This window comes from Ictalurus furcatus, chromosome 25 (assembly GCF_023375685.1).
Source record: "Ictalurus furcatus strain D&B chromosome 25, Billie_1.0, whole genome shotgun sequence".
NCBI lineage: Eukaryota > Metazoa > Chordata > Actinopteri > Siluriformes > Ictaluridae > Ictalurus > Ictalurus furcatus.
In genome coordinates this window covers 19,210,078-19,225,909 of record NC_071279.1, presented here as the reverse complement: position 1 = coordinate 19,225,909, position 15,832 = coordinate 19,210,078, and the positions used below count along the sequence as shown (strand labels likewise).

The following is a 15,832-nucleotide window of genomic DNA, read 5'->3' as shown; positions in this document are numbered from 1 at the left end:
GACTGTCCACTAACACCTTCACAATGGCCTTGTTTATTCTCCACACCCGTTTTATTCCATTTCTACACAACGTGACGTCATCATGTCGTCTCTGTAGTTTAAATGTGGCACAACAACATATACACAAATACAGACAGTGTTTACAGTATGTACAAATATCACACACACACACTCACACACACTCAATTATACACCAGTGTTTAAAACCCCACAGTGAAAATATCCATTTTCATATTTACATTTTTAAAGCCATATTTAAAAGAATAAAGATAGGGTGTGAGAGGTGGTTCTGATTGTCCACACCGCCACACACACACACACACACACACACACACACACACACACAGATTATCACCCAAACCTTTCGTGCAAATGAAGATAATTCATACTGAGTTGATTTCAATCATATTTCTGTATACTGTATATAGTAGCGGTGTAACACAGTGCCACGCAGTGGATCTGTCTCTGTCAAGTGCTCCCAATATCCATATCTGTATCTGGAGTTAAGCCCAAAGTGGGTGTGGCCTAGACCGTAGACGAACTAGTATCCTAATTTAAACCGGAGTGACTAGAACCAGGCAGTTAGTAAGGACAAGGACTCAGGAAATGATCCAGTCCAGTAGAAAACATTTCATTTAAAGGACGTACAAAATTGGCACAACGTAAACATCGTTATTAAAGTAAGTAAAGAGCTTTCCTACACCTCCTTTATTCAATAAAGCGTGTCTCTTTAAGGACACGCTGAAGGTAGGTGCTACCACTGAGGGTTTATCATCATCATCATCATCATCACCTGCTGCTAGCTGCTAATTCATATCGCTGCTGCTGTGGAGTCGCTAATCTCTCACTAATCTCGGCTCCAGCGCTCGTGTTCGTGTGGTTTGCGGAAAGGTTTTGAATTTTCATTAATATCCGTTTTTACCTCAGAAAATGAAACAGCTAGCAAAGTGCACATCTTAAACCAACAGTGCTAACGCCGCGCGTCACAGAGGGGTGTGTTCGACTGTCTGGTTGGTCGAGTCCACAGATCAGATGTCCTCGTGCTTGTGGAACTCTAGGCGGCCGACGCCGAGCCCTACCGCTACTGTAAATACACCGCGAGTACAAATCGAAGGCGGCAGAAACCGTCGACTCGTACACGCTTCACGCTAAAATCGGCGATTCTGATGAGATCAGAGTCGTGACAGTGGGGAACATGTGGAGATCACGTTGAGACGTAAGATCCTGCTCCAGCTGCTGAAGCGGCAGAAAAGTCGCACGTTTGAGAATCTGCGTCGTGAGGTAACGTTTGCGTGCTTCATCTTTAAATACACGTCACTCTAGTTCAGACGAGCTAAAGATAAATAAAACGTCACTAGCAGCCGAGTCGTAAGGGAAGTGTTTGTATCAGCGGGAGGTTTTCTTGTAGGTTTGTTGCGTTCGAGTGTTTTATTTTATTTGAGTTTATTTATAAACGTCGACTGCGCGATGAGGAGAAACATGAACGACGAGTTGCTGTTACTCAGCAGTTTTGACTATACAGCATTCGCACAAGCAGCTTCCTGTCTCCAGATACAGCGCTCGGACACGCTTCCTCCTCCTCACCCGCGGTCCAATAACGACCGAAAATGAAATCTAATTTTTATTATTATTACTGTTACAACAGTAATGAATGGCTAGTTAGCCTATACTAACTAGGAGTCTAGCTAGTGGGAGCGTTGTCATGGTTACAGTGGGTGCATCATGTGAGCTGTCGTCGTCGTTGTTGTTGTTGTTGTTTTTTCCAAAAAGGTGTGAAAACAATTTTCTGTCCTGACTTGTAACCTAGGCACAAAGAGGAGAAAGAGCTGTGCGCTCCTCAAGCAGCTGTTTTGCCTAAATTGATACAATCCCCTCGTCTTTATCCGCCTCTCTCTCTTTAAAATGATCTCTCACACATCCTGAAGGCACGGTACAGTAAACAAAGTCCAGTTCCTGAAAAAGCAGAGCAGCTGAATCACTTGGCTAGGATGTTGATTTGTTCTTTTCCTCTTCGACCTTAACACACACACACACACACACACACACACACACACACACACACACAAAAATAAATCAGCATGTCTTTGGTCATTAGACGTGTGCAGGCACTACAGGAAGTGATGCGAGTGGTCAGGAAGGGGTTAAACAGGGTCACTGCGTGGAGGCGTGGGCTGCGAGCGGAGAACGCCGGTGCTGATGGTAGGCGGAACCCAGTTCAGCGTTGCAGCAGTTCAGAGTCTGATGAGAACCCTTCTTCATCACCTCGCTGTCCATCTTCCAGCCAACGCTCTCGTTTCCCAGCATACCGCAGGGCAGCTGGCTCACGCCGTTGGCTCGGAGGGGGGCGTGGCCCTGCAGGATGCTGGTCAGGTGAGTCAGCAGGTCATCGAAGAACGTCGGGACTCCTTCATAACCTGGAGGAACCAAACAGGTGAATTATTTAGCACTACTACAACATACTGTATATAGTTGCGTACTGTAGGTGCGTGACATCACTTCCTGCGCGTCCCCAGAACCGTTCTGATAGGCTGATGATTTTATTTTGCTTAAAAACTCTCAGATTTTCTACTCCCTGTGACTGGATATGTACGTAAAGACAAAAGACATTTTAAACACAGGTGTGCTCTAATTATTCTCTTCTTTATTTGGACATCGACGGTTGAGGTCATGTAGAACCATGTGACCCAAATTACAGACCGAACTTAAATGACTAATTGCACAAATAAATTTTTCTTTATTGTGATGCTTTTACATTCTGATTTAATTTACTCCGTTTTATTTATTGATTTATTGCTAACTCTGACCGCGATCGCAGAATCACTCTTTACCTTAGCGTTTAAAATATGCACGAGATTTTTATTGGCTTTATAGTGAATACAAAGAAAGTACTGTATATATTCTTATGTCAGTTTCATTCCAGCTATACACTAGCACACCGTGTAATCAGAGTAACGTGGGCGTGTCAGAGAAAAACAGCAGAACTGGATGTAATTTTACACCCTGAAAAGGAAACTTTATGTATTAAATGTTTCACTTGCACACAGAACGTGTCTGAGACAGCGGGAGAGAAGTCTGAGGCTGGAGTAAAGCCGTAGCTGAAATAAGCGTATCACTGATTCACGTTCATATACGAATCGGGTCGCGTGACGTCATTGACTTTCAGAATAGCCCCGCCCACACAAAATAGCTAGAATACTGGGGTCTGATTCTGTCCAGGTGTGTTCATTACCTGTGTATCACTTCATATTTTTAGCTAACATCCATCCATCTTCTATAGCGCTTATCCTACAGGGTCACGGGGGACCTGGAGTCTATCCCAGGGAGCATGGGGCACGAGGCGGGGTACACCCTGGACAGGGTGCCAATCCATCGCAGGGCACACAATCACATACACACTCACACACCCATTCATACACTACGGACACTTTAGACACACCAATCAGACTACCATGCATGTGTTTGTACTGGGGGAGGAAACCGGAGTACCCGGAGGAAACCCCCACAGCACGGGGAGAACATGCAAACTCCACACACACAGGGCCACGGTGGGAATCGAACCCCGACCCTGGAGGTGTGAGGCGAACGTGCTAACCACTAATCCCCTTTTTAGCGAACAGATATTCTATCATACTTTACTCTTTTTAACATTTGAAAAAGAAGGTTCTGGAAATCTGCTGGACTTCCCACAGACGAGTTGAGTAACAGCTGTAACGTCCTTTAGTGCATCTTTTATGAAACAAGGGAGGTGTTGCCTCACTACTAAGCTACAAAAACCTGAGAGAAAACACACACACACACACACACACACACACACACCATCACTACAGCAACAGCAGGTCTCCTGTATCATGACTCACCAACACACCAGCTGATAAATATAACTTTGTGTAGCTACAGATGCTCTGAATATTCACTCGAGATTCTTTACACTACAGCAACTATAATATTGAATCATTATATAACTGTGTATTTAAGGAAATATTGAAACGAGCACCGTGGGAAAGGGAGAATGTTTCGTTTGTGCACCTGAGACTTTGTGTAGTTGTAAGTAAATGTAAATACATGGTGAGAATGAATCAAGAATAATAATAAACACACTTTATAAAAGAGTAATTGATGTGAATATGTATATTTGGACACATTTCAGTTTTTAACTGTAGGTTCGCTACCTGATTCTTCGCAGATCAACTATTAGCTCTAAATTCTTCCAGGTTCACTTCTGAGTAAATATTGCTATACAAGTCTCTACTTCAAAATCCAGAATGCAAATCAGGAAGCAGGACTGATCTGGACCTGCTACATCCTTCTGTAGTGTAAAATAAACCGAGCAAACCTTCATAAAACATGAACATGGCAGGATTTTTAAGTGAAACACCACAATGATAGCCAGCTTCCTGTCTGACTCCATACTGACCCCGTGTGGTCCACAGGGAGAACTGCAAAAAAAATGACAAGTTCATTCAAATATCTTGAATCGAGAAGATTTAGAAGATAGAAGATTACATCTGAGATTATGAAACCTATTTCTAGACATTTTCACTCATTTCAAGCTTGAAACAGTCTTGGCAGATAATTTTGCTAATTGTTTTGCTAAGCGATCATTTTTAGAAAGAAGCAAAAGTATCTGCGCATGGATTAAGAACATTTAAAGCTCAAAAATAGTCAAATATGTCGAAAAATAGATTTAATAATCTTATGTTTGGTTTATTGTAATCTTATAATAGGAATTAGCAGATAAATCTGACTAGATTCAAGATATTATCACTTGCTAAAATGATTGTTGTTATTTTGTTTTTGCAGTGAACTGCACTGGGACACCACAGATCTGATTCTTAGAGATGTGTCATTTGTGAGTGAGTCGGTTCTTTTTGAAGGAGTCACTAAGGTAAATGAATCAGTACCGAACACTGCCATGGACTGAATTATTCCTTTTCAGTCAATTGCTGCTGATGAGCAGCCAGCACTACACTTCCACACAGATCCATAACCAACTTCATGATTATCTAACCAACGTTACATAGACTTTTACTTGTCCGTGTTTTTGACTCCGTGAATCTCTCCATCATGACCATTCCTCTGTAGTTCACAGAGAGTTTGACTCTTTAAATCTTTTGATCATGACTGAGATTCATTCTTCTGTTATCCATAGATTAGTATTTGACTCAGTGAATCTCAGTGACTCGGTGAATCTCTAATTCATGACCATGATTCCCTCTCTTGTTCAGTGAATCGTTTGAAGAAGAAAGAGAGAAAGCCTGACTGATGTTTGGATCAGTTTGAAAAGTTTTTTTTTTCCCGGATGAATGAATATTTTCTTCAGTTGCCTCTGAAAACATTATAGTTTACATCCTGGACAGACATAGCAACTGTAACCGGGTGGGCGGGGCCAGGTGTGTCACCACTTTCTTGTTTTGTTTTGTTTTGCTTTAAACTCTAACCGTACTATTTTCCCACCTGGAAAGGCGTTGATGTCGATGACGGCGTGCTGTCCTGTCTGGTTGTTGATGATGATGTCAATCCCAAACAGCGACACACCAAGAGTCTGTCTCAAACATCTGGAAATCTTCTGGATGACATCGTCACTAGGCGTCCTGCTCTGACCCTCCAGGTTCTCCCGCTAATGAAGACACAAGGGAACAAGTGACATGGAAACATAAACACGGTGAGAACACAAGGAGAACACAGGGAGAACAGGTGGAGAACACGGGCAGAACATGAGGAGAACACAGAGAGAACATTAGGAGAACACGAGGAGAACATTTAGAGAACATGAGGAGAACACAGAGAGAACATGAGGAGAACATTTAGAAAACATTAGGAGAACACGAGGAGAACATTTAGAGAACACGTGGAGAACACAGAGAGAACATGAGGAGAACATTTAGAAAACATTAGGAGAACATTAGGAGAACACGAGGAGAACATTTAGAAAACATTAGGAGAACATTAGGAGGACATGGAGAGAACACAGAGAGAACATGAGAAAGCACACACTATTGAAGAAAGAAAGAAAGAAAAGAGGAGGAACTGTAACACACTCAGGTTACGAGAAAGCTGAGATGCAGAGATTGACTCACAGAGGTGAGGTCTGATGATGACTCGGGCTTGGACACGTGATGACTGTTAAAGGATATCGCTCTTCTGTCTGTAGGACACACACACACACACACACACACACACACACACACACACACACACACACACACACACACACTTTGTAACTAACAGTGCCTTCATTAATAAACATGAGCATTATGATATCACACTGCTGAAATAAATGTGATTGGCCAGCAGCCAGCAGGGGGCGGAGTTTACTAAGATATTCTACAATTAAAGAAAAGCTGTTTGCGTTCCTGTGGGATGCGGAACACAAAACACTTCCAGACACAGCACTCAGGGTTCCACACACCCAGGAGCGTTAAACAGAGACGAGGAACCGGAGATCTGAAGTGACTTTACCCTCGAGTTCCACTTCCTTTACACACACACGGGTTCTTCAACACGCCCGAGATAAAGTGTGTGTATAAGGAGACGTGTACGTGCTCTGTGAAGAGAGTCCTCGTTCAGATGTCTTTCATAGTGGTGCGTGTTCTCCGGTGTTTCAGTGCTCACTGATCCCTCTGTACTGCACCCTGACACACCTGTATATCCCTGACCTTTAACCCCTGACCTTTAACCTCAGCAACTACAAATAAAACCTTCTAACATTTTTATTTTTCAAAAAAAAAAAAACATTTTCACAGATCAACCATAGAAACAGCAAAAGATGTAAAGAAAGAATGAGAAAGAAAGGAAGGAGACAAGAAAGGAGGAAATGAAAGAAAAAGAAAGAATGAGAGGGGATGCAAGAAAAGAAGAAGAAAGAGAAGACAAAAACTGGGAGAACGTGAGATGAACATAGGGAGAACACAAAGAAAGAGAAAACAAAACAAAACAATGGAAGAAAGTGATTGCACCTTTAATGCTGAGTGTAACAGGAAGTTATCTAACAGGAAGTTAACTAACAGGAAGTGGTCTTACCTGTAGGTCCAGAGGGGAAGTTCCTAATGGAGGGTCTCTCCACCACGCTGTACGCCTCACCCACAACGAACACCTTGTAGAGCATGGCGTTGTGGTTGATGAAGCTCTGTACCACACAGGGGGGTGTGATATCCTTCAGGTCTTCCTCACTGAAGATGATGGCCATCTACAGAACACACACACACACACACACAGTGTGATCTCCTCAGGGTAAACATTAACTCAATGAATGCTCTCAGGTAACACACACACAGGAAGTTAGCCGTATCTGTACTGAGGTGCGGCCCTGGTCTGAGATAACGACGCTAAGCTATGAGCTCAGTGTGTGTTTATGACGCCTGTAAACTCTGTGTGTGTGTGTGTGTGTGTGTGTGTTCTCATAAACACACCTGACCATCAGTTCACCTGCAATCATTCCACCAGTCAGGAGTAACTCATTCATCTGGAACATCCCACAGAGTCAACACATTTATTCTAGGAGTCAACTGCACAATCGACTCATCACTGACTCATTACTGATTCATTACTCACTCTTTAGCTGAGACATCAGCTAAATGATAAACTAGAGAACACACACACACACACACACACACACACACACATATTCATTAATGATAATGATCACAAATTATAATAATCCACAAAGTATTCAAAGCAGTTGTACCGTGCACAAGTTTGTGCACCCTGACTATGAAGTCTTTTAACTTTGATAATTTCTCCTTCATTTCATTCTATCTTTCTTTCTTTAATTTATTCTGTGCTTCTTTCTCTTTACTTTTTTCCTTTCAGTGCTATACAAGCTTTCAGCCTGCTGTGTAAATGACCACAGTGAGCTGAGGTGAGTCAGTGTGTTCTGCAAGAGGATGATCACGCAATCATCAGACAATATGAACATGTGCTCAATTACGTAAGACTGAACATTAACGAGGAGTGTAATTACAACACACACACACACACACACACAGACACACACACACACTCTCTCTCTCTCTCTCTCTCTCTCTCTCTCTCTCTCTCGCTCTCTCTTACCTCATGAGAGTTCACACCATGCGCTACCTGAGTCTTACACACTGCAACAAGAAACAGGAAAGAGAACAAGCGCGTTAGTGCCAGAAACACGCCACATCATTTTATTAAAGATAAACACTCCTGACCTCACGTTATAAAGTTCTGTCTGGAGTTATTTCATTCTTAAATAAAAGTTCTATCTTCAACCTCACAGATAAACAAGGAGGATTTTATAAAGTTCTATCTTCTAGCCAGTCATGTACACACTTCACACATACTCTCATACACGTCCTGTCTTTCTTTCTTTCTTTCATTCTTTCTTTCTCTTCAAATGGAAGACGGAAATTGTTTTTGGAATGTGAAAACTTTGAAACCCCATCACACACAGAACCTTCCAACACAGAGGCGATGAATAGAGTTATTAGGCATTATAAAGTGGATATGAACGTGATGAATAGAGTTATTAGACATTATGAAGTGGATATGAAGGCGATGAATAGAGTTATTAGACATTATGAAGTGGATGTGAAGGCGATGAATAGAGTTATTAGACATTATGAAGTGGATGTGAAGGCGATGAATAGAGTTATTAGACATTATGAAGTGGATGTGAAGGCGATGAATAGAGTTATTAGACATTATGAAATGGATATGAAGGCGATGAATACAGTTATTAGACATTATGAAGTGGATATGAAGGCGATGAATAGAGTTATTAGACATTATGAAGTGGATGTGAAGGCGATGAATAGAGTTATTAGACATTATGAAGTGGATGTGAAGGCGATGAATAGAGTTATTAGACATTATGAAGTGGATGTGAAGGCGATGAATAGAGTTATTAGACATTATGAAGTGGATGTGAAGGCGATGAATAGAGTTATTAGACATTATGAAGTGGATGTGAAGGCGATGAATAGAGTTATTAGACATTATGAAGTGGATGTGAAGGCGATGAATAGAGTTATTAGACATTATGAAATGGATATGAAGGCGATGAATAGAGTTATTAGACATTATGAAGTGGATGTGAAGGTGATGAATAGAGTTATTAGACATTATGAAGTGGATGTGAAGGTGATGAATAGAGTTATTAGACATTATGAAGTGGATGTGAAGGTGATGAATAGAGTTATTAGACATTATGAAATGGATGTGAAGGCGATGAATAGAGTTATTAGACATTATGAAGTGGATGTGAAGGCGATGAATAGAGTTATTAGACATTATGAAGTGGATGTGAAGGCGATGAATAGAGTTATTAGACATTATGAAGTGGATGTGAAGGCGATGAATAGAGTTATTAGACATTATGAAGTGGATGTGAAGGCGATGAATAGAGTTATTAGACATTATGAAGTGGATGTGAAGGCGATGAATAGAGTTATTAGACATTATGAAATGGATATGAAGGCGATGAATAGAGTTATTAGACATTATGAAGTGGATGTGAAGGCGATGAATAGAGTTATTAGACATTATGAAGTGGATATGAAGGCGATGAATAGAGTTATTAGACATTATGAAGTGGATATGAAGGCGATGAATAGAGTTATTAGACATTATGAAGTGGATGTGAAGGCGATGAATAGAGTTATTAGACATTATGAAGTGGATGTGAAGGCGATGAATAGAGTTATTAGACATTATGAAGTGGATGTGAAGGCGATGAATAGAGTTATTAGACATTATGAAGTGGATGTGAAGGCGATGAATAGAGTTATTAGACATTATGAAGTGGATGTGAAGGCGATGAATAGAGTTATTAGACATTATGAAGTGGATGTGAAGGCGATGAATAGAGTTATTAGACATTATGAAGTGGATGTGAAGGCGATGAATAGAGTTATTAGACATTATGAAGTGGATGTGAAGGCGATGAATAGAGTTATTAGACATTATGAAATGGATATGAAGGCGATGAATAGAGTTATTAGACATTATGAAATGGATATGAAGGCGATGAATAGAGTTATTAGACATTATGAAGTGGATGTGAAGGCGATGAATAGAGTTATTAGACACTATGAAGTGGATGTGAAGGCGATGAATAGAGTTATTAGACACTATGAAGTGGATGTGAAGGCGATGAATAGAGTTATTAGACACTATGAAATGGATGTGAAGGCGATGAATAGAGTTATTAGACATTATGAAGTGGATGTGAAGGCGATGAATAGAGTTATTAGACATTATGAAGTGGATGTGAAGGCGATGAATAGAGTTATTAGACATTATGAAGTGGATGTGAAGGTGATGAATAGAGTTATTAGACATTATGAAATGGATATGAAGGCGATGAATAGAGTTATTAGACATTATGAAGTGGATGTGAAGGCGATGAATAGAGTTATTAGACATTATGAAGTGGATGTGAAGGCGATGAATAGAGTTATTAGACATTATGAAGTGGATGTGAAGGCGATGAATAGAGTTATTAGACATTATGAAATGGATATGAAGGCGATGAATAGAGTTATTAGACATTATGAAGTGGATGTGAAGGCGATGAATAGAGTTATTAGACATTATGAAGTGGATGTGAAGGCGATGAATAGAGTTATTAGACATTATGAAGTGGATGTGAAGGCGATGAATAGAGTTATTAGACATTATGAAGTGGATGTGAAGGCGATGAATAGAGTTATTAGACATTATGAAGTGGATGTGAAGGCGATGAATAGAGTTATTAGACATTATGAAGTGGATGTGAAGGCGATGAATAGAGTTATTAGACATTATGAAATGGATATGAAGGCGATGAATAGAGTTATTAGACATTATGAAGTGGATGTGAAGGTGATGAATAGAGTTATTAGACATTATGAAGTGGATGTGAAGGTGATGAATAGAGTTATTAGACATTATGAAGTGGATGTGAAGGTGATGAATAGAGTTATTAGACATTATGAAATGGATGTGAAGGCGATGAATAGAGTTATTAGACATTATGAAGTGGATGTGAAGGCGATGAATAGAGTTATTAGACATTATGAAGTGGATGTGAAGGCGATGAATAGAGTTATTAGACACTATGAAGTGGATGTGAAGGCGATGAATAGAGTTATTAGACATTATGAAGTGGATGTGAAGGCGATGAATAGAGTTATTAGACATTATGAAGTGGATGTGAAGGCGATGAATAGAGTTATTAGACATTATGAAGTGGATGTGAAGGCGATGAATAGAGTTATTAGACATTATGAAGTGGATGTGAAGGCGATGAATAGAGTTATTAGACATTATGAAGTGGATGTGAAGGCGATGAATAGAGTTATTAGACATTATGAAGTGGATGTGAAGGCGATGAATAGAGTTATTAGACATTATGAAGTGGATGTGAAGGCGATGAATAGAGTTATTAGACATTATGAAGTGGATGTGAAGGCGATGAATAGAGTTATTAGACATTATGAAGTGGATGTGAAGGTGATGAATAGAGTTATTAGACATTATGAAGTGGATGTGAAGGTGCACGTACTGAAGGGGAAGGTGATGTCTCTCTTACGCAGCTGCTCTAGCATGTCAGGGCCACACCCACTGCTGAGCACCAGGAACGGAGGAGAGCAGATCCTCTCATCTACCATCACACACAGATTAGCACATTAGCACAAATGTTACATTCTACTCTATTACAGCATTAGAATTATAACCGTCGGTATAGATTAGGGGCGGGGACAGAGGGGGCGTGTCTTCTTGTTGCTGCAGTAGCATTGTAATTGCTTTTGGTTGTTGATTACACCTCATTCACTGCTACAGTGTGGATTCTGATTGGTCAGAAGGTGTTGATTATATTAATGTTTCCTATAACAGCACAGCCTGCTTGTTTGATTCCTTAATCTAATCTTCAGTTCGTCTAATACAGCTTCAGCTACAGCACCCATCACACCTGTTCATCCTCGTGATGGATGACGGATGGAAGATGACCTCCTTGAGGTGACGTTACTGCCTAACCATGCACATCCATGACTTGTGGAAGATGCTAGCACCTAGCGCTAGCATTAGCATTAGCTCAGTGCAGCCTTGTCAGCTGAAGATGGGCCACCAGTCTGAGCAGCTCTCGGTAGGGTTATGTATTATTACCTCACACTGCAGAACTTTCTAAAAGATAATATTTCTGCCGTTGCCGTGGTAACCAGTTCGAGGTAAACGGTGTCTAGTGTGTGTCTGGAGTTTCATCTTCAGTCTGTTCTGCGGCAGTTTATATATAAACTCATTAAATCTCAGAGAAGAAAACACAGGTCTGAGCTATTAATCACCTCCTGACAGAAAGTGGTTTTAGTTGCCGCGTGTGGGTTTATTATCATTTCTGTCCTGAGTTTAAGTTTCGACCCGAAGCTGGGTGCAGAAGTTAAGTGCAGATGGCGTGATGTGATACAGTGGGGACTGTAGTGTTATCGTTCTTTTCCCAGGAAACCTTTCTGTGTTGTTTCCTACGCTAATATCCATGGAAGTGGTTGCCTGGTGAAAGAGAGTCAGAGGCGTGGAATTCTAAACACAGCTCTCTGCTTTATTACAGACTGGAGCCAAGGCTGTTAACCTCGCACTACCCCTCAGCACACATCTGGCACACACACACACACACACACACACGCCGGTCTCTGTGGCCAAAACAAGCTTTATTTACACTCGAGTTCATATCCGTGTTAATGTTTAGAATATTTGATCAGTTACTCATTCTTCAATTACGGTTATCGTGAATTTCCTCTTCACAGAAACACTTAATACTGTAAATCACGACACACTCATTTTCCCATCTTTCAGCTACTTCATTTGGGCCTGGTTAAATCGAGACTCGCAAACACACAGCGGTTTACTCGTATCCGTCCGGCTGCTGTAGCTCCAGGTGTACCTCAAGGCTTAGTACTCGGTCCGCTCTCTCTCTTTTCATTATTCTCATCGTTCCTGTGTTTTCACTGCTGTACGAACGACACCTGATTTACCTTCACAGAATCCGAACACATGCCTGATCGAAATATGAGACTCTTTAATGCAAAAAAAAACCCATATATGTAGCACTGCTAGTTGTTTTTGCATCATCAGCCAACACGCTCACAATAATACTGCAACAGGAACATTTATTCACTTATTACTATTTGTTGCTCAACCTCTACTGTTAACTGTGCAATAATCCATTTATCACTTGTCTGTGTATAAACGAGGTCTTACTCGTCTGTATTCATATTTCTATTCATCTGTACATACAGTGAGGTGTTCATAGTGTACATATTACCACTATTCTTATTTTTCTCTTCCCATATATATATATATATCTTTTTCTCAGTTCTATTCCTATTTAATGTTCTTTCTTATCTGTTTTTTGTGAAACAAAAAGAGAATTTCCCCAGTGTGGGATCAATAAAGTTTTTATCTTATCTTATCTTATTTGTGATATAAAACTATTGATACACACCATTTAATTCAATTCAACACCAATAACAGTACAGTTTTATTTACTGGCCTTGACGTCTCAGTGTCTACATTCCTCGACCTCCTCATTAAGATTAAACAGACGATTTCTCTACCTTAGGATAAACTGCTCAGTGTTTTTGGGCCTCACATTAGGACACTGGCTAAAAAGTTCGGAAGCATTTTAATCACTCGTGCCATTTTTACTATTTCAGTGTAATATGTAATAATATAATACTACATAATATGCAAAAAAAAAAAAAAACCCAGCTACCAGAAATCTTCTCCATATCCAATGAAAGCTCCTGCACACGAGCTATGTCAGGAATAAAAACACTCCGTGTTGTGCTGTTGTAGGAAAATAATCAACAGCAGGATGGTATGATGAAGCAGAGTTACTGTGAGCAATACATAGTTGATTAGTTTCCAATAACAGCACATCACAGCAACTTGCCAAGTATTATTATTATTATTATTATTATTATTATTATTATTACTGAAATTAAAGAACAGCATGTCATAATTTTTATCCATTTATAGTTACATTTAATGTTGTGGAACGTCCATGTGAAGTCACTCTCCCTCACCAGCCTCTCTCTCTCTCTCTCTCTCTCTCTCTCTCTCTCTCTCTTATAGTTAATCAAACAAAACGAATGAATAAACTCATCTTGTCGAGCTGCAGAGAAATCACAAAAGCAAACACTCTTCTGTCCTGAAGATGTCAGAACTTCTCTCTTTACGCACAGGTTTATGAGAAAGTGTTGTGTGTGGACAGTGTGTACTGTACTGACCCTTCATGCACTCCTCCATTTTGTGGATCAGCGTGTAGGACTTGAAGCGGTCGAGCAGCGTGCGGATACCAGGAAGAGGATCCAGGATCACGGTCCCTGGGTGAGCGTCGATGTACTCCTGAAAGGAACGTGGATGATTAATAACTAATCCCCACACTGTAAACAATGAGGGGTCAGTGATTTACAAAATAAATAAATAAAATAATCACAGGTAACTGCTACAAGAAAAAATGCACAAGCCTGCCAAGACCTCATGATCAAGATAATCTTCTACATTTCTGAAATGCTTTATGACGTCCAGCTGTGCGATGAAGCTGGTGTCCTACCTGCACACTCTGGACCAGTCTCTGAGCCTCGCTGACGTTCTGATCAGCTTCCACGATGTGGTCCGTCAGTTTGTGGATGATGGCGTCCAGCGGGCCCTGATCCTCCAACGGCCTGCTGAGATCCAGCTGCAGAGGCACAGTGGAGTCAACAGGTCAGTATTTATTATTATTATTATTATTATTATATTTAGATTATAACAGGAACCGTTCAGGCACATGCCCCAAGACAAACCAGGAACAATGAGTCATACACATAACCTTCCTCCTGTCATGTATCAGAGAAGGAACTCTGAACTACACTTCCCAGCAGCCACTGCACCTCACTACATCGCAGTCACATGACCACCTGCACCTCAGTCATGTTCTTGTTATGGAGCACTCGTGTAAACAGCCGCAGTTCGCACTGCACTCCTGGTCTCTCTTTGCCTTGTCTCTGTTGCTGTGTTGAGGTCTTTGGTTTATGTTTAGTCTTTGCCTTACTGTTTCGCCACAAGGTCATAGTGTCTTGTGTTTTGTTTTGGTCTTTATTAAACGTATCATCTGCACTTGCATCCGTCTCTGCCTTGAGAACGTGACACCTCCTAGCTGCACGCTCTGCTGTGTACACTATTAAGGGTTCTTCAGTTGTCTCTCTGGAGGAACCCTAAAAAACACAGTTTCCTAAAACACAGAGTTTCCTTATCAGAAAGGGTTCAAAGTAGAGTTCTGTTTCTCTACATTTTCCTACATATTAGATTGTTCTCCTAGAAGGACAACTGAAGAACCCTTTAGTGTTCTATATTTTGTAAGAGTGTTTAATGTAGAGCGTACGGTCTTATCAGGACTTTTATAGATTTATTACAGGAATAAACGGCACCAATCTTATTTACACGTCTAAAGGTTATTACTGCATTCTTTAAACAGAGGGATGAACTTTGCTCTGATTGGCCGTCTGTCGTTAATGTTTATAATAAACACCATATCAAAAACTTCTTCTGGTTTGAACGCAACAGTGAAGTTCATCAGATAATCAGCTATTTCAAAACTCCACCAAAATAAATAATCACGTGTGCCGAGGGATGTTTACGTTTACGTTTACGTTTACGGCATTCGAGCGATTGAGGGTTAAGGGCCTTGGCCAAGGGCCCAGCGGTGCCAGCTTGGCTGTGCTGGGATTTGATCTCCTTCCTATCAGTAGTCCAACAAGAATAAAATTTTGTATGCTAGTTTAAAAATTATTGGCACCCTTATAATTCATTGAATTGAGTCCCTTGCTGTAATGCCTAACAAAGTTGAAGA

The 15,832-nt window shown here is 40.6% G+C and overlaps 1 protein-coding gene across 1 annotated transcript in view; it reads right to left on the bottom strand.

Moving 5' to 3' along the window:
- itpk1a (inositol-tetrakisphosphate 1-kinase a) overlaps positions 1-15,832 on the bottom strand; it is a 34,091-nt gene continuing 18,259 nt past the window's right edge. Inside the window, exons 4-11 of the mRNA XM_053613943.1 lie at positions 14,555-14,680; positions 14,229-14,346; positions 11,510-11,608; positions 8,050-8,090; positions 7,021-7,186; positions 6,078-6,145; positions 5,455-5,617; positions 1-2,414 (exon numbers count right to left, since the gene is read on the bottom strand). Coding sequence (XP_053469918.1) covers positions 2,152-2,414; positions 5,455-5,617; positions 6,078-6,145; positions 7,021-7,186; positions 8,050-8,090; positions 11,510-11,608; positions 14,229-14,346; positions 14,555-14,680 — 1,044 coding nt within the window. The 3' untranslated portion in view covers positions 1-2,151. The remainder of the gene's footprint in view (positions 2,415-5,454; positions 5,618-6,077; positions 6,146-7,020; positions 7,187-8,049; positions 8,091-11,509; positions 11,609-14,228; positions 14,347-14,554; positions 14,681-15,832) is intronic.